We start from the raw sequence: 18,177 nt of genomic DNA, 5'->3' as shown, positions 1-18,177 counted from the left end.
GGCTGTTGTGTAATTAAATGAAGACTCCCTCTATGAGGAAGCCCCTAGCCCACTGCACGGTGCCCGATAGGAACTCGGAAAACGGCAGTGGACCTCAGCAACACTACTGTTTCCTCAGGTCCCACGACCCCTCGGGCTGTGGGCGCCATGTGTTTAGGACTCACGCCCACCCCTGGTGGTCCCAGAGCATCGACGGGCGCTTGAACAGTCACCCCTAAAACATAACCCACAGGAAGCCAAATATTCTTGCTCCTCACTCACTTTTGGTACTTGGGGTTGGTGTTTTGGTTTTGGTTTTTTTTTTTTGGAGGAGGCTTGTTTTTGTTTTTTTTTTAATTTTAAATTTTCTCTCTGTGCTCCAGTTTCCTCATCTGTAACACAAGAACCATAGTACCCATCGCCCAGTTAGTGCGATGCTCCAGTGATTAGTAGACACAACACACAGAGAACGCTGCAGAAGTCTCGTGTCAGGCCAAGCTGCCATCGTTCTTGTTCTTCTCATCTTTTTTGTTTGTTTTGAGATGGAGTCTCGCTCTGTCACCCAGGCTGGAGTGCAGTGGCTCGATCTCGGCTCACTGCAACCTTCGGCTCCCGGGTTCAAGCAATTCTCCTGCCTCAGCCTCCCAAGTAGCTGGGATTGCAGGCACATGTTAGCATGCCTGGCTAATTTTTGTATTCTTGGTAGAGACAGTGTTTCACTGTGTTGGCCAGGCTGGTCTTGAACTCTTGACCTCAGGAGATCCACCTACTTCGGCCTCCCAAAGTGCTGGGATTACAGGCGTGAGCCACTGCCCCCAGACTCTTCTCATCTTTTAAGAAAATCACAATAACCCATTTAAACAAGTTCTGAAACTACGTATTTCCTAAATATGCTCACCTGGAACTCACGAAGCCGTTTGAGGGTGGCTTTGTGACATGCCCTCAGGCCAGAGCCCTGGTAACACCACCCAGCTGTGGTTTGCAACATCTTGTCAGGTTAGGCCATTCTTAGTGACAGCAGCCTTGATGGCAACTTCCCAGAAATGGTACAGCTATTATCCTTAGGACCACAAAAATAGCCATGACAAGTAATAATTAGTGGCACTTATTGAGGAGTTATTGACTATGCTGCTGACTCTATGCTAAGCCGAAATGACCCTCATCATTTTTCTTCCAAAGCAGGACATGTTTGAAAGTAGAATGAGGTGTTAGGAATAATTACTCCTGAACCACCAGGTGTAAGCATGACTGTCCGAGGACATATGGCCACCATTTGCTAGGTCTGTCCGTGAATTAGAAAAGCTGGTCCTAACTGTACCCCCCGAGGAGGTGGCCACTGTCCTCATTTTATAGCTGCAGAAACAGGGTGGAGAGTTTAGGAGGTTTCCAAGGCCACTCGGGTTTGAACCCAGGAACCCTGGATCTGGAGTGCACAGCTGGGAGCTTTGCCTTCTGCTGCCTGCACATGGCACAGACAGGACCCAAATCCTGGTGCCACCAACTGCACAGCAAAGGCTCTCAGAGCCCCCCAAGCAGTGCTGGCAGAGCGGGCAGTCCTGTACCTGGCCCTCCCTTGTCCCCTTTCCCCTGTCTGTGGGCCTCACTCCTGCAGGCTTCTCACCCCGGCCCTCTGCTTTTTTCCAGCATGCACGGCCCCACAGGGCATTGCCCCCACCCCCGGGTCCTGCCCAACCTGGTGGCCGTGTGCCTGGCTGCCATCTACTCCTGCTATGAAGAGTTCATCAACAGGTGAGTTGCTGAACCACTGCCACCCAGAGGGCTTGGGAGGGGCAAACTGTCACCCCCATCATGGGCAAAGTCACCAAGAACTGACCAGGCCGGAGAGGTGGAGTAGCTGTTTACTGGGCAGACTTCATGGTGTATTTGCCAGTTCCCCTGGGCCCAGAACCCAGGGCTGCTGCTGAAGAAGCAAGCGCTGAGTCAGCACCGCAACTGCAAGGCTGTTAGAGCGGCTTGGCTTTAGGGACAGATGTTCTATGCTGAAGATCTCTCACCACTGGAGAGGTATGACACACTGGTGTGTGTGTGAATGTGTGCACATGGGTATACAAATGCATGTGTGAACTGTACACATACATGTGACTGTACGTGTGTGCACATGGAGGTGTGAATATGTGCCCGTTGTTGGGGACAAGGGTTGACAGTAAGGTTTAGCCTGTCTGGTCTTGCCTTTGAGAACACAGGCTTTTGCCCATGATTTGCATGGTTTTATTTTTTCGATACAGGGTCTCACTCTGTCACTTAGGCTGTGCTGGAATACAGTGGTGCAGTCATAGCTCACTGCAGCCTCAAACTCCTGGACTCAAGCAGTCCTCCCACCTCAGCCTCCCAAGTAGCTGGGACCACAGGCACACGCCACCACTCGTGGCTAATATTTAAAATTTTTTTTGTAAAGACAGGATCTTGCTATGTTACTCAGGCTGGCCTCAAACTCCTGGGCTTAAGCAGTCTTCCCACTTTGACCTCCCAGAATGCTGAGGTTACAGGCGTGAGCCACTGCACCTGTTTTTCTTGAGCGCCTGCCGTGTGCTTGACACAATTTCAGTGCTAGAGAGTGAGCAAGATCACAAATTCCCTGCTCTTTTGGGGCTTCCATTCTACCAGGAAGAGATCATGTACAAGTAAATGTGCAAATGTCAGAGGGTAAGAAAAACCGTGCAAGCAATAAAACCGAGTGGTGGGGTAGCAAGTGACCGGAAGAGGTGAGGCAGGGTCTCCGCCTGGCTTTGGAGCCTCCAAAAGGAAACTCCAAGACCAGCGTTTGGGTGGAAGTGGCTTCCTAGGAAGATGGTCCCAGGAAACACTGGGGGACAGGGAAGGAAGGACAGCAGTGAAGTATGAATTAATAAGCAGATGAGGCTGGGTGCGGTGGCTCACACCTGTAATCCCAGCACTTTGGGAGGCCAAGGCAGGCAGATCACTTGAGGTCAGGAGTTCGAGTCCAGCCTGGCCAACATGGTGAAACCCCGTCTCTACTAAAAAAATACAAAAATTGGCCGGGCGTGGTGGCACATGACTGTACTCAGCTACTCAGGAGGCTGAGGCAGGAGAATAGCTTGAACCTGGGAGGCAGAGGTTGCAGTGAGCCAAGATCATACCACTGCACTCCAGCCTGGGCAACAGAGTGAGACTTCTTCTCAAAAATAAATAAATAAATAAGCAAGCAAGCAATCAGGTGACCACTTCGGGCAGCTGGCATGCACTCCCACTGTGCCCCAGGAGGCCATGCGGAGCACACTGAGAATTGCTGTGCTGAGAGTTGCTCAGCCGAGGCTGGCTGTGCTGGGGGAGTCACTCACCGGCTCCCATCCCTCGCTGGCTGAGAACTGCTCCCGGGATGCAGACTGATGCAGATGCCATTACTTTATGGGGAACTTTCTGCAGTGACCTCTGGTGTCATTGGAGGGGATGTGACATGCAGAACGCAGTGGTCTCTGCTGCAGCCACCCAGTTGTTCAGGTGGTACACTGCACAACTCTAAGGAGACCAACATGAGTCCAGACCCTGCCAGAGCTAGGGATACGGCAGGAGGGTATTTCAGTCTTTTCTCAAAACGAAGGCGGTAGAGCATTCAGAGTCGCTGAAAACCTGGCAGGGGGTACTTCTCAAACAAATGCCATACTGCTGAGATCTTGGGAAGGGGCAGGAAAAGGCATTTGATAAATCGGGGGCTGCTTCCTTGCAGCAGGCCATGAGAGAGGGTCACTGTTTTAATGCCTTCAGCCTCAGGTCCCGATGTTCAAAGGGGACCATGTCCCACCTTGCATCACTTCCCTGATGAGAAAGAAGTACAGGGACTCCAGGGGCCAGAATGTGGAGATGGGAGGCTGCTCATTCCCAAGGGCTTGTTCTGGAGCTGACAACACGGTGAGGCAAAAAGAGGAGAAAACGGAAGCCAGAGGGTAGTGCCAGGCCTGCACTTTTTACATTTTTAGTAGAGACGGGGTTTCACCATGTTAGCCAGGATGGTGTCAATCTCCTGACCTCGTGATCTGCCCACCTTGGCCTCCCAAAGTGCTGGGATTACAGGCATGAGCCACCGCGCCTGGCCTACAGTATTTAAGTTATACCCAGAGTGTGCAGGAGCCAGCTCACCCATTTCTTTTGGGAACACGTCCCTTCCAAGTTCTGTAATGATATCATATCGGTAGCTTGAAGTAGCTGTGGTGGGAGTATTTACACAAAAGAAATTGGTAAGCACTGCAGATCAGGGCTTCTTCCTTTTTTGGAGACAGAGCTTCACTCTTGTCGCCCAGGCTGGAGTGCAGTGGCACAATCTTGGCTCGCTGCAGCCTCCACCTCCTGGGTTCAAGCGATTCTCCTGCCTCAGCTTCCTGAGTAGCTGGGATTACAGGTGTGGGCCACCACACCTGGCTAATCTTTGTATTTTTGGTAGAGATGGGGTTTTACTTTGTTGGCTAGGCTGGTCTCGAACTCCTGACCTCAAGTGATCTGCCCGCCTCGGCTTCCCAAAGTGCTGGAATTACAGGCGTGAGCCACTGCGCCCAGCCAGATCAGGGCTTCTTTCTTTGGAGAGTTGGTTGTTAGACATTTACCAGCGTACCTTGGGTTATATCTCAGGTTTTTTTTTTTTTTAAAAAAAGAAACAAAAGGGTGCCCAGGACCCTCCCAGTGCCATTCTGATTTATTTAGGATGGCCCTGGCATCTGTTTTTGGAAGGAGCCTCAGGGAGGTGATATTTACGTTGATACCTCCTGGCTGTTCTCCAGGTAAGAAGCAGGAAGAAGGTGACCCAGGGAGAGAACCACACGGGCAGAGGCCTGGCAGTGATGGGTAAAGGTGCCATTGGTCACAATGATTTTGGTTTTGTTTTTTGGATTTTTTTGGAAACAGTTTCACTCTGTCACCCAAGCTGGAGTGCAGTGGCGCAATCTCTGCTCACTGCAACCTCTGCATCCTGTGTTGAAGCAATTTTCATGCCTCAGCCACCCAAATAGCTGGGATTACAGGTGTGCACCACCACACCTGGCTAATTTTTATTTTATTTTATTTTATTTTATTTTATTTATTTATTTGTATTTTTAGTAGAGATGGGATTTTGCCATGTTGGCCAGACTGGTGTCAAACTCCTGGCCTCAAGTGAAATTCCCCCCTCAGCCTCCAAAAGTGCTGGGATTACAGGGGTGAGCCACCGTGCCCGTCTACAATGTTTTTGTATCTATGGGTCCTTGAACCACTACTTCACAATCACCTGGACTGCTTTAAAATAGATTCCTGGCTGCAGTATTTCTGGGGTATGGCCCAGGAGTCTGCATTCTAAACAAACTGCACAAGTCATTCTGCTGCACGCTGAATGTGGAGGTCCCTGCGGGGGAGGAGCCAAAGGAAATCCAGTGTGACTGGAGCAGAGAGAAGGAAAGGGAAGCAAAAGATGGAGTTGGAGAGAGAAGCAGCGCTGGGCCATGAGTGGGCAGCTTCTCACACCTCCTAGTGCCTGGGACTCTCTAGGGCTTGGCATTAAAATGAAGATTCGGATTCAGCAGGTCTGGGGCAGGACCTGAGACTCTGCTTGTGTCACAAGCTCTCAGGCGAAGCTGTGGGCTGGGGATCACGCTGTAAGTAGCGGGGCTGTCCTGGGTTTCAGTGGCAGAACTTTTATCCTGGGAGCGTTGGAGAGTCCATAGTGGGTTGTAAGTGGAGAAGGGACGTGATGGGATTTCAGTTCCATTCCCCTCTGGCTGCTGCTGTGAGGAGGATGGGGTAGGGGGCAGATGTGACCCTGGGGAACTGTTAGGTGGCTGTGGCAAGGAGATGCCAGGTTGGAGGCTGGCGAGGGTGAGACAGTGCCTGCTGCCTCCCACCCACCCTGGCTCAGCCATGCTGAGCCCCCTCGGAGCCCACGTTAGCTTGGGTTCCAGCTGATGCCATAAGTTTCCTGGATGTCACCCAGAGAAGCACGATACTGCCAACACGTTTCTTGGGCTCAGGTCCATGACGCCCCCTCAGTCAGTCCCTTCAAGATATAAGCCCGTCATGTCCTCCAGGCCATCCACAGTGCTCTTTGTGGGCAAATGTACACAATGTACTCACACTGAAAAGAACAGACAGCTTGACCCAGGTTAGCGTGGCTCTCTCGAAAATCACCAATCTGAGCCAAACAGCCTTGAAAATCCACTTTTAAAACCCGGCAAAGGCAAACAAAGAGAAATGGAGTGTTGAGCACTTGGGGAGCAAATCAGATCTGAACCAAAGAATTTAGGTCTCTCCCCATCACAGACCACACACAAGTTTTTATCAACGATAGAATTCTCGGACTTCAGCCGGCGGATTATTTGTCCCAGCAAAGCTGAAAGTATATTTATTAAACACCCTTGGTGGGCTCAGCCCGGGCCTGGTTTCTGGCATGTGCTGGATCCACTCAGACCCTTCCTGTGCATGGGGCTCAAGTTCTGCACACAGCCCTTGGAAGGGCTACTCACAGGCTCCCTCCCACCCCTTCCCCCAGCCACAACAATTCCCCAAGCAAAATGCCCGCAGTGTAGCCCTGTCCTCAAGCCTAGGAGCCCCTTTAGAGGCACAGGATCCATGCCTGTGACACATCTGGGGAAGGACTAGATAAGCAGCTGTTCTCAATCATGCCATTGTGCTTGAAGTCTTGGATTAGTGGATCTCAACCTTGACCACACACATGAGGAACCTTAAAAATTGCTCATGTCCAGGTCCTACCCTGGAGATTCCTGTCTAACTGGGCTTTGGGATGTTTAGAAGTATACCCGGGGGATCCTGGTGTCCAGCCAGGGGTGGAAAGCTTTGGTTTAGGAGGAGTTCGAGGGTAGGAAGGGCAAGAGTAGCAGGAAGAAATCAAGGAAGACTTCCTGGAGGAGGGGACCTGCACAGATCTTAGGGGACCTTGGAAGCCAACCTAGTTAGACGGATCCTGGGCTTTGGGGTCCGGGAGATCTGGTTTCAAATCCCATCTCCATCAACTCATGGGCTGTTTAATTAGGGGTAGATCATTTAACTTCTGAGACTGTCTTTCCTCGCCTGTGGCACAGAGACAGGAATCACTGTTCAGTGATGTCTGTGAGCATCTGTATAACTGCACTTAGCACTGTGCCGGCCATGGGCTCCAGCAGAGGAACCCGTTGATGGTACTACTGTCCCTTACAACAATGCACCTCCCAGGCAACTGGGCACCTTGGGAAGCACTCAGTCAGAGGAGGGACTTTAACCAGGTCAAGGCTCTGACAGGTCCTGCCGTTAAGAGGCCTAATGTCATCTCGTCTGCCCCAGCATTTCCCTAACAAATGTGAGATTAATAATGCCATAGAGCCCCTTTCTGAGTTAACACCTGTTAACACCTTGTGCAGGCTTCTGTTCCTCCGGGCGGTCAGAGATGCTGTGCCTGGAAGGTTACCCAGGAGGAGTGGGGGTTCTGCAGACAGGAGGGCTAGACTCCAGGGCCCAGGCTGGAATTCTGGGGTTTGGGATCCCATTGAAGTGGGTTCCCAGGAGGGCAGATACTGAGCTTGCTCACTTTGGGGGCAGGAGAGCAGAGTCCTGGAGGACATTGCGGCATGAGGTCAGGGATTGGAGGGTAGTTAAACCACAGGAAGCAACTAAAAGCAAAACAGTAGATCCCGTTGGCTTATCAAGAAAGTGGCCAGTGGTGTTTTGGTGGAGAATGCCAAGAGCCTTATGGCTGTCATGTAGAGATCAGCATCCACTCAGTCGGTCAGCAAAGGTTTATTGAGCGCCTGTTATGTGCTGAAGTGACAGCATGGACTGTAGAGACAGGCAGCCTGGGTTGGGCTGCCATCCCCACCTCTTCCTGTCTAGACCTTGGGCAAGCCGTGCACCCAGGCTGAGCCTCAGTTTCCTCATTTCTAGCACGGGGATGATGATAGTATTACATTGTGGCCTCATCCTGGGATTCAGGAAGGCCTTTAGCCTGGTGGGTCGTGGTGCATCATGAACAGTGGCTGTACTCATGTGCCCTCTCCCGCCTCTTCCCCCAGCCGCGACAATTCCCCAAGCCTGAAGGAAATCCGGAATGGCTGCCAGCAGCCGTGCGACCGGAAGCCCACTTTACCTCTGCGCCTTCTGCACCCCAGCCCGGACCTGGTGTCTCAGGAAGCCACGCTGTCTGAGGCCCGGCTCAAGTCGGTGGTCGTGGCCTCCAGTGAGATCCACGTGGAGGTGGAACGCACCAGCACTGCCAAGCCGGCGCTGACGGCCAGCGCGGGCAACGACAGCGAGCCCAACCTCATCGACTGCCTCATGGTCAGCCCGGCCTGCAGCACCATGAGCATCGAGCTGGGCCCCCAGGCCGACCGCACGCTCGGCTGCTATGTGGAAATCCTCAAGCTGCTGTGAGTGCTCCCCGCGTGCGCGCCCCCAGGGCGGGCGGGAGGAGAATGGGCTTTGCTGCTGGGTGCGGCTGTGTTTGTTGGTTCAAACTACGCAGGTAGAGTGGTGTGTGTGTGAGTGCACACAAGCTGGTGTGTGCAAGAGTGTGCATAAGCACAAGTGTGGCTGTGAGTATAGGCATACAGGGTGCATATGTACAGGTGGGTGAGGGACACGTGGGTGTGTGCACAGGTGGCTGTGGTTGTGTATCTGTGAACATATGGTGTGTGTATACACACACGTGCGGTGCATGCGTGGCTTTGTACCTGTATGCTTGAGTGCCTGGGCACATGTGTAAGGTACACGCCCAAGCATACATGTGTACATACATCTGCATGAGTTTGTGTGTGTGTGAGGATCTGGATACATCTGCCAGGGTGTGCAGGAGCACAAGGGTTCCCAAGTGTGTCTGTGAGTATGTGGACATCTCTGGTGTGTTGGGTGTGTGGGATCCTCTGAGCTTGTGAGTGTCTTTGTGTGCGTGAACGGCCATGGGTGGATGTGGGTGCGACGGCACACGTGGTCTGCTGAGTGTGGGTGTTTATAGGAGATGGGTGTGGGCATGCATGTGGATTTCTCTGTAGGGGTGTGTGTGTGTGTGTTAAATGCACAAGAGTGGGTATGTCTACTCACTTGTGCTAGTTTTGTGCACGAGTGGCTGTGGCTGCATGCATGTGGGTATAACCATTTGTGCTCTAGGGTTGGAGAGCATGTGTGTTTCTCTGTATATGTTTGCGGGTATGTGCATGAGCCCATGTGTGTTTGTATTGTGTGAGCCATGTATGCCGTGTGTCTTTGGGGTGTGAGCATCTGTGCATATGTATGTGTCTGAGTGAGGGGTCATGGGCAGGAGTGTGTGAGTCTGTCTTGGGTATGTGGCTCTGCGTATTTGTGCCGTGTGCCTGGGTGTCTGTGTGCGCGCATTGGTGTTGCGTGTGCCTGTGTGTGGGTGTAGGAGACCCGTGGACCCGGGGCTGCCCTGGGTGGTGTGGCTTCTGAGCTGGCTCCTTCTGTGCCTGTCCCTCCCGCTCCCTGAACCTCAGTTGTGTGACTAAGGTAGAGGGGAGTATAGTTCTTAATCCGTGACCCCTAAGGGTCTCTCCAGCCTTGTCATCCACACGTTCCACCTGACACATCTCAAACCCGTGAGCACCTGGTTCCAGGACCCCCAGTTTGAGGGACCTCATTGACTGTTCCCTTCTGCCCCCCACAGAGCCATGTGGTTCCACAGACAAGCTCAGGTCTGCAGACACTCGGCAGACACCTCCCGCTTGCTCGCTCTACAAACTCCTTCCTTTGGAACAGGCTCTGCGCCACTCTCAGGAGCTTTGAATCCAGAGATGGGCGTTTTCAGATGCAGCTGCTTGTGGTTGCTGGACTTTTCGGAGGGGTTGGGGGTCCAGCTGTGTTGTCACATTTATCCAGTGCATGATGCCTGTCTAGAACCAGGGCTGCCGGGGCCGTCAGCCTGCAGGGAGACCGCTTGGCAGCCCGGTGCCTGGGGTGTGGTCTGTGTGGGTGGGCGGGGTTTCCCTGAGGCCCTGTGTCGTCACGCGGCTGGGCAGCGTTTGTTCATTCTGTCGTGTGTGTGTTGCTCCTGGAGTCTGCTCAGGGTTTGGAGGGACAGAGGGCAGCTTCTGAGGGCCTGGTGAGCTGGAGAAATGGCTGGGAGGCACCTTGGGGTGCCCCCTGTGCTCTACTAGCAAGGCCTGTGGTGTCTGCGAAGGTGAACACATGGGCACACACAGTCATAAGATGGCGTTTGCTGGTTTGAAGGAGATCGTGGAGGCAGCGTCCCCACATAGCCTCCTCTGCCCTGACTTTGGCACCGGAGAGGAAAGGGTGGGGTGTGCCCAGGGGTTCAGGACCAGCCCCGCCTCATGGTCCCAGCAGCAGAGGTCGGGTGAGGGCATAACTGCATTCAGTGACCTCCACCCCCAGCCAAGTGGAACTCCAGATCCCACTAAGAGAGTGTCTCCAAGAACACACCGCAGACCTGAGTGTCTTCAAGACAAAGAAAGGTGCCAGCTCTCCCAGCGGCAGCCAGGTTAGGGCATCTCCCCGGATTTTTGGAGGGGTCTCCTTGCTCTGATAGAGATAGAAGCCTCCAGGCCAGAGACTGGCCCTGCTGTCCACTCCAGCTCCCCAATTCCAGCTGGTTTTTACAAACACCATGAACCACTGGGCCTTCTGCTGTTTTGGGCCTGACTCCTATTTCTCATTAAGCACTAAAGGTTTGAGTTTCATAACGCAGTTGGCACACATTTTTTCCTTCTTCATAAACATGCTCATGAATGAGGACTCTGTTCTCCCCCATCTGCGTCCAGACCCCCTGCCTGCCCCACATCACCCAGCTGCCAGGGCACAGGTGGGGGTCGGGGCCATCGCCAAGGGCCCAGGACAGTCAGGGCAAGCCAGGAGGGGTTCTCGATGGGGCTACACAGAGGAGCAGCTCACGCCCAGCCCCAACACCTCCACAAAATGGGATTATGCTTCCAGCAGCCTCTTCCACTTTGGGGGAGCGCAACACAATTTGGGCCTGATAACTGTATTTTCCCAACAACTTCCCTCCCCACACCCAGCAGGCTGCTTCTGTTGCTGGCTCATTGGAGGCCTCAAACTGGTTGGACCCAAACACCCCCAGCTGCTCAAAGGGCTCCAAAGTGAGATACATCAGGAAAGGCACAGACTCAGAGTCAGACCGTGCTAGGTTCCAGTCCCACCTGTGCCACATACTAGTTGTGACCTTGGAAGGTTGGTCATCTTCTCTGAGCCTCTGGTCCCAGGCTGGGAGGTGGCACAAGTATGGCTGCATCTGGCATTGGAAAAGAGATGGGAGGGGCCAGCCCTGAGTGCCTGGCACAGAGCAGACACCTCTGCGAGGTGAACACCTGGCCCACGGGAGTAGCCACCATTTATGACGCAGCTGTGTTCCCGCCACTTGCCCATACTATTGAGGGCGAGATGCGTCATTGATTCCCTAACAGTGCTTTGAGGGATAAAAGCCACATGGCATTCATCGCACACCTGGATTGCAGGAAACTTGCATCTCAGCGTTGAGGAAATGCAGCCGCAGGCCTGAGCTGCTGTGGAACTGTGGCCAGTGTTCTTGGCTCCTCTGGGCTTCAGGTTTCGCGTCTGTAAAATGGGTGTCTTCTCGGAGGACTGATCAGTTGCCGCGTGTTCCCATAGGAAGGTCCCTGCATCATTAGAATTTGACACTTTTGAAAAGTAACCTAAGTTGCAAAAATTTCCTGGAGATCCTTGAAAAGGAAAACTATTCCAAATGCAGGTCAAGGCTGATGTGGAAAAAAAATCACCGCGTGAGGTGCAGGCGGGGTGGGGTGATGAAAAGAACGCAGTTTCGGGAGGCGAAGAAGAGCTTTGGGATTTGTAGTCATTTAGAGTCCAGCTCTTTTCCTGCTGGGCACCTGTGTGTGATTCACACCTTCATTTATCCACCTACTTATTCATTCTTTCATCCAGCTTTTGTTGCATACCTACGCCAGGCCAGACTTTACGCCAAATACCATACTTGTCCCTGTACTCAGTCCCTCTGAACCTAAGTATTGCCAAGTGCTAAGAGCAGCGACATCAAGGGCTCAGCGGGGCTGCTGTAGAGCTCAGATGGGCAGAGTGTGGAACTGCAGCACACTGGGGCCACAGGGGTAGGACGCGCTTCTGATCGGCCCTGATCGGCTCCCATCTACTGCTGGGGACTCTTCGCAAACGTTAGATTTTAAAAGAGCCCTTGATGGGCTGCAGCTCAGCTGGAAGAGGCCCCTCCCTTGGGGAACTTCAGGGAAATGCAGATGAATTTGGGGTTGTCCTAATGACCGGGAGACAGGGCCAGGGGACTTATCTGCAGTAGTTCCGCTCACTGCAATTTCTTCCTCCAAGGTTCAAGCCATTCTCCTGCCTCAGCCTCCCCAGTAGGTAGAACCACAGGTGCCTGCCACCAAGCCCAGCTAATTTTTGTATTTTTAGGAGAGACGGGGTTTTGCTATGTTGGCCAGGCTGGTCTCGAACTCCTGACTTCAAGTAATCTGCCCACTTCAGCCTCCCAAAGATTACAGGTGTGAACCACTGTGCCCAGCCTATTTTGTAATTTTTAAAAAGTCTGTGATTCTTCTAGGTAGTTCTTTCTTATATGTACTTACTTTTTCTTTTTCTTTTTCTTTTTTTTTGCGATGGAGTCTCGCTCTGTCGCCCAGGCTGCAGTGCAGTGGTGCGATCTCAGCTCACTGCAACCTCTGCCTCGCAGGTTCAAGCCATTCTCCTGCCTCAACCTCCCCAGTAGCTGAGATTACAGGCGTCTACCACCTAGCCCGGCTAATTTTTGTGTTTTTTAGTAGAGACAGGATTTCGCCACATTGGCCAGGCTGGTCTTGAACTCTTGACCTCAAGTGATCTGCCCACCTCGGCCTCCCAAAGTGCTAGGATTACAGGCATGAGCCACCATGCCCATCCTGTTTGGAAACTTAAAATTGCTCATTCCTGGAGCACATGGTAACTGTAGAAACTCAAAGGTCCCTGGAGCATTTAAGGCTAGCAGATCTGCTGTGGGGCCTGGGAAGGTCCCGGATGGGATGACCGCACAGGTGGAGAGAGAGGGAGTTTTCCTGAGGTATCCCAGCCTCAGGGGTAACAGCCGCTGTTTTTCAGCCTGGGATCAAATCCCCGGACCAGTTGGTTTGTCTTTAAAGGGAGCAGATATTTCTGGATGTCGCATAGTGGGAGCAAAGTGGTCTGAATGTGCTCCCGCATGAGCCTTGTCATGCCCCAGGCCTTCCCAAGCATCAGGCCACCCTGAGGCCACCACATTCTGCCCACACTTTGTGGGAGATTGTGTGAGTCAGGAAAAGCAGCGAGGCTGGCAGGAAGCGTCCTGTCCACAGGGCAGCACAGGGCTCTAGGTGAGGTGGCATCTTCTGAACTGGGTTAAAATCCCAACGGAGCTGCGTGGTGGGAGACCCGAGCTTTGCACTCACAAAGCCTTGTTTGGGCCCAACATGTCCCCCATTAGCTCTGTGACCTTTGACAAGTATCTGAACCTCTCTGGGCCTCCGTTTCTCATCTGTGAAATGGGGGTTCTAAGGCCCCATTCATGGGAGGGTTAAATGTGCAGGTGCCTTATGCCTGAGGCATGTTGGGGTAGCAGGATGCGTCAGGCACCTGCCTGCCTGCGCACCCCCTCCCTCCCTGAACTGGGCAAGGCGCAGCCCTCTTTCCTCCTTCCTGGGTGGGCAGTCAGGTCCCTCACACCCTGCCTGCTGCTTGCCCTCCCATCCCAGGCCTGGCTTGGCCAAGTGGGAGACTGCCCCAGTGGCCAGAGGCATCCCATCCTAGGATAACAGGCCCACCCAAAGCCAGGGCAGTCCTAAGGCAGGGACTCTGCTAGCCACTGGGGCCTGTGCCGAGGTCTGTCACAGAGAGGCCCATGCACAGGAGGGTTCCTCATTTCTTCCTCGTGGGCCTGCCAGTCTGGGGATACCCAGCCTCACCTCCACGACAACCTGTGTCCAGCGCCTCCCATTCATCCACCAACCTGGTCAGACTGGGGTCACAGACTTCCAAGCTGGTCTGGGCCAAGGCAAGGAAGTCCACTTGCCCTCTCCCTCCTTCCCCTGCACCCCTCTTGGACTTGTGGGAGCTGCCAGGAAGTGGAGCCCCAGGCTGGGAGACCCAGAGGAGGAGGCTTCTGTCCAGACCCCGCCTCAGACAGGCCGAAGCCTCCCACTGGGCTGAGCACCTGGGAGTGCAGACCACGCTCGCGGTTCACAGAACAGGCTCAGGAGTGACAAGTGACGATGGGCCTGTTGCTGGGGCTCATAGCCCCCCATGGGGACCCTGACTCCTCTGATTGTGGGTGACTTCAAATCTCCTTAGAGTTCTGTATTTTGTGACATTTCTGCCTAGAATATGCTTTATTTTAAAAGTAAACAAATGGCCGGGCACGGTGGCTCACACCTGTAATTCCAGCACTTGGGAGGCCGAGGCAGGCGGATCACGAGGTCAGGAAATTGAGACCATCATGACTAACACAGTGAAACCCCGCCTGTACTAAAAATACAAAAAATTAGCTGGACGTGGTGACGGGTGCCTGTAGTCACAGCTACTCAGGAGGCTGAGGCAGGAGAATGGTGTGAAACCAGGAGGCGGAGCTTGCATTGAGCCGAGATCACGCCACTGCACTCCAGCCTGGGCGACAGAGCGAGACTCTGTCTAAAAAAAAAAAAAAAAAAAAAGTTAAAAAAAACCCTAAGTGCTCCCATCCCTTTCGTTTTTTAAGATACTCTGTCACCGAGGCTGGAGTACAGTGCTGCAGTTACAGGTCACTGCAGCCTCGAACACCTGGGCTCAAGGGATTCTCCCACCTCAGACTCCCAAGTAGCTGGGACTACAAGTGCATACCACCTGCCTGGCTTACTTTTTTTTTTTTAACTTTTTCTTTCTTTTTAGAGATGGGATCTCTTTATGTTGCCCAAGCTAGTCTTGAACTCCTGGCCTCAAGCGATCCTCCCACCTCAGCCTCCTGAAGTGCTGGGATTACAGGCACGAGCCACCATGTGCCCACCAGTGCCCTTGTGATATGGGGAAATCGTCGTCCTCCTCAGGTGTGAGCCGGGCCACCCTCCTTGTGAGACGTTGTTATTGAGATGGTAGAGCACAGACGCTGGGGCCAGGCTCCCAGGTTCAGATCCCAGCTCTCACCAGCTGTGTGGCCTGGGGCCAGGGCAGTCCCTCACTGTGTTTCCATTTTCCTGCCTATAAAATGGGGGTGCCAAGAGCACCCGCCCAGCTGAGTTGCTGGGATTGCTGCACAGGCTGACGCATGGGGAGCCCTTGGAGAGCACATGGCACACGGCAGGCGCCGCACACGAGGTTTGCTGTCAACTAAATTTCCATTTTCTGGAAACCATGAGTCAGGGACAGGTGGGAGGAAAGGAGGAAAGTGATTCTTCTGGAGGGAAGACAAGCTAGCTGCAACGACAGGTGACCCCTCGGAAGGGAGCGTGTGAATACGGGGACATAAAGGGGTCTCCGCATCCTGACATGCACCTGACAGGCCTCAGGCAGCTCTGAGACCCCCAGGCCGCATGGCACCTGGGCCTTCCGCCCTCGAGCACGGCAGTCCAGTGGACCTGCTCTCAGTCCTCGTCCTGCCTCCCAGGCGCAGAGTTCAGCTTCCTCACCAGCACCCTCTGCCCTCGTGTACCGCTCTGGGGATTAAAGGAGCAAGTTGGGTAAGCAGTGAGTGAGCGGCCGCTGGCATCACAGTCAGGACTTATCTCAGGCAACAGGCTTTCCTGGTCATTCTTTTCTCTGCGCCTGGCATCGGAGCCTTTCCTCAGAAGCTTCCAGGGTGTGATCGGGGTTTGAAGGCTGCCACGCACGCTATCATGGGTTTATTTGGAGGAAGGTGGGGCAGGAAACACCCTCACTCAGGGGTTATCTAAACCGCTCATTGTTGATGGGAGTGAACATTTGTCCTTGCTGGCTTACTTTTTTTTTTTTTAACTTTTTCTTTCTTTTTAGAGATGTTTCTATGTAGGGCACAGTTATACACACAGCACACAAACTGATACACAGTGCATCTGTGGTGAGTTGTATGTGGGTAGGGGTCCCGGGACCACCCCTCTGCCCAGCCCGGGTCTGAGCACCCGCTGGCCTCTCCCGTGGGTGGTGCCCAGGTATCATTGGGGCATCTCTCTGCAGCACCTCCCCAACATGGGCCACTGGACAAGGGTTCAGATCCCACCTCCTGCCCCAGTCCAAGCCAGGATCTTAATCGGCATCCCACTCGATCTTGGCACCTAGTGGCACATGCTAGTCCCCCAGATGGAGACTCAATATCCCTTCTGTTCGGAAGCCAATCACAGGCCCCAGGCTCCGTCATTGGCCCAGTCCCAGTGTGCACTGGGTCTTGGGTTCAGCAGTTCCCTCCCAAGTACCAGCCATCCACCTGGCCCAGGGCCCCGCATGGGGGATTCAGAGATGAGACCTGGCCCCCTCCCTGGGGTGGTCCAAGGCAAGATGGTCAGAGGCTTGGGAGCACCCAGGGACAGCTCTGTGATTCGGGTGGGGACTGCTCCAGCGGCCACCCCTCACTTTATGTGTCAGGGTTTTAAGCTCTGGGCCCTCAGAGGTGCCCAGGCCTGGCTTAGGCGAGAACTGACTACCTCTGGGTTTTCCAGCAGAGTCACTACAGCTAGAGAGATCCGGAACCCAGGTGGGGGAACTGGTTATAAACACAGTGCAGGTGCTGGAGCAGAGAGGACGGATCGTGGTCTTAGAAGCAACTGAGGTCAGATCTCAGCCACTTGCTGGTGACTTGTGGGAAATCACAAACAGCTCTGAGCTTCATTTTTGTCGTCTGTAAAACAGGGGTTGTCATGACTGCAGTCTCTGGGGGCCGTGTGTGAGTGCTCTGCTGTGTGATACAAGCCCATCTGTACTCAGACTGAGACGCCGGAGAGTTCTCTGGATGCTCCTAGCTTTTGGGGCAAGAGTTGGCCAAAAAACTCCCTGTTTATGAAGCGGTGCTGGTAGCTGGTTGGGAAGCAGCCTGTTGGGCCTCAGGAAACTCCCGAAGCTATTACTTCCCTGCTGTGGCCTGGCTGTGTCACAGCCCTGTGGTCACAGTCAGTGAATTTCCATATTGCTCCTTGTCCGTCATTTGGACTCACCACACAGGGTCCTCTGGGCAGATCCCATGAGCGAACACAGGAAGTGCCCTTGGTTCAAGCCCCGGTGTACAGGCAGCATGGTGCGAATTGCATCTACCTTATCAGCAGTGCTAATACTGTTCTGTTGTGGGACAGTGGTCTTCCCAGGGTCGGACGAGAGTGACACCCTGGTGCCTGGCTTCACCACACACCGTGGTGTGGTAGAGCCTCAAATACCAGGTTCTGAGTCCAGCCTTACCCCTTCCTAGCTGTGTAGATGACTCGGAGTGGATAACTGACCTCTCCCGCTGGCTGTTCACACAGGAAGAAGGCTGTCTCGTGAAAGGATTAAGTGAAGTCAGGTGAACAGCGTGGTGCTTCCCGCACCTGCTCTAACTGAGGTTTAGCCCTCCTTCCTTACCCAAGCAGGCGCTGGCTTTTGCTAAGATCCCAGCTGTGGTCTTTCAGGGCTGGTGAGAGCCAAGGCTCTGCCATCACAGAAGCTTGTATTTGACTTCTCTTTCGCCACGGCCATGTGACCTTGAACCTCTGAGCCTCAAGTTCCTCATCTGTTAAGTGGGGTTAGTCACATTGACTTTATTGTGCTCTTATAAAGAGTAAATGAACTAAGGTAAAGCCCTTAGCATAATGAAGTGTGTGTAGAAAGTCTCCATGACATCAGAGCTGCTGTTATTATTGTCATCGTTATTGCCATCATTAGCATCAACTCTTTTTTTTTTTTTTGATACTTTAAGTTCTAGGGTACATGTGCCATGTTGGTGTGCTGCACCCATTAACTCATCATTTACATTAGGTATATCTCCTAATGCTATCCCTCCCCCTCCTCCCACCCCATGACAGGTGCCGGTATGTGATGTTCCCCACCCTGTGTCCAAGTGTTCTCATTGTTCAATTCCCACCTATGAGAGAACATGCGGTGTTTGGTTTTCTGTCCTTGCAATAGTTTGCTCAGAACAATGGTTTCCAGTTTCATCCTTGTCCCTACAAAGGACATGAACTCATCCTTTTTATGGCTGCATAGTATTCTTTGGTGTAGATGTGCCACATTTTCTTAATGCAGTCTATCATTGATGGAGATTTGGGTTGGTTCCAAGTCTTTGCTATTGTGAATAGTGCT

The 18,177-nt window shown here is 53.2% G+C and overlaps 1 protein-coding gene across 1 annotated transcript in view; it reads left to right on the top strand.

Moving 5' to 3' along the window:
- Positions 1-18,177, top strand: part of CMIP (c-Maf inducing protein) — a 261,683-nt gene that overhangs the window by 221,170 nt on the left and 22,336 nt on the right. Inside the window, exons 9-10 of the mRNA XM_031658628.1 lie at positions 1,624-1,728; positions 7,980-8,333. Coding sequence (XP_031514488.1) covers positions 1,624-1,728; positions 7,980-8,333 — 459 coding nt within the window. The remainder of the gene's footprint in view (positions 1-1,623; positions 1,729-7,979; positions 8,334-18,177) is intronic.

This window comes from Papio anubis, chromosome 18 (assembly GCF_008728515.1).
Source record: "Papio anubis isolate 15944 chromosome 18, Panubis1.0, whole genome shotgun sequence".
In the NCBI taxonomy this organism is placed as follows: domain Eukaryota; kingdom Metazoa; phylum Chordata; class Mammalia; order Primates; family Cercopithecidae; genus Papio; species Papio anubis.
This window is presented reverse-complemented; position numbering and strand designations above follow the sequence as displayed.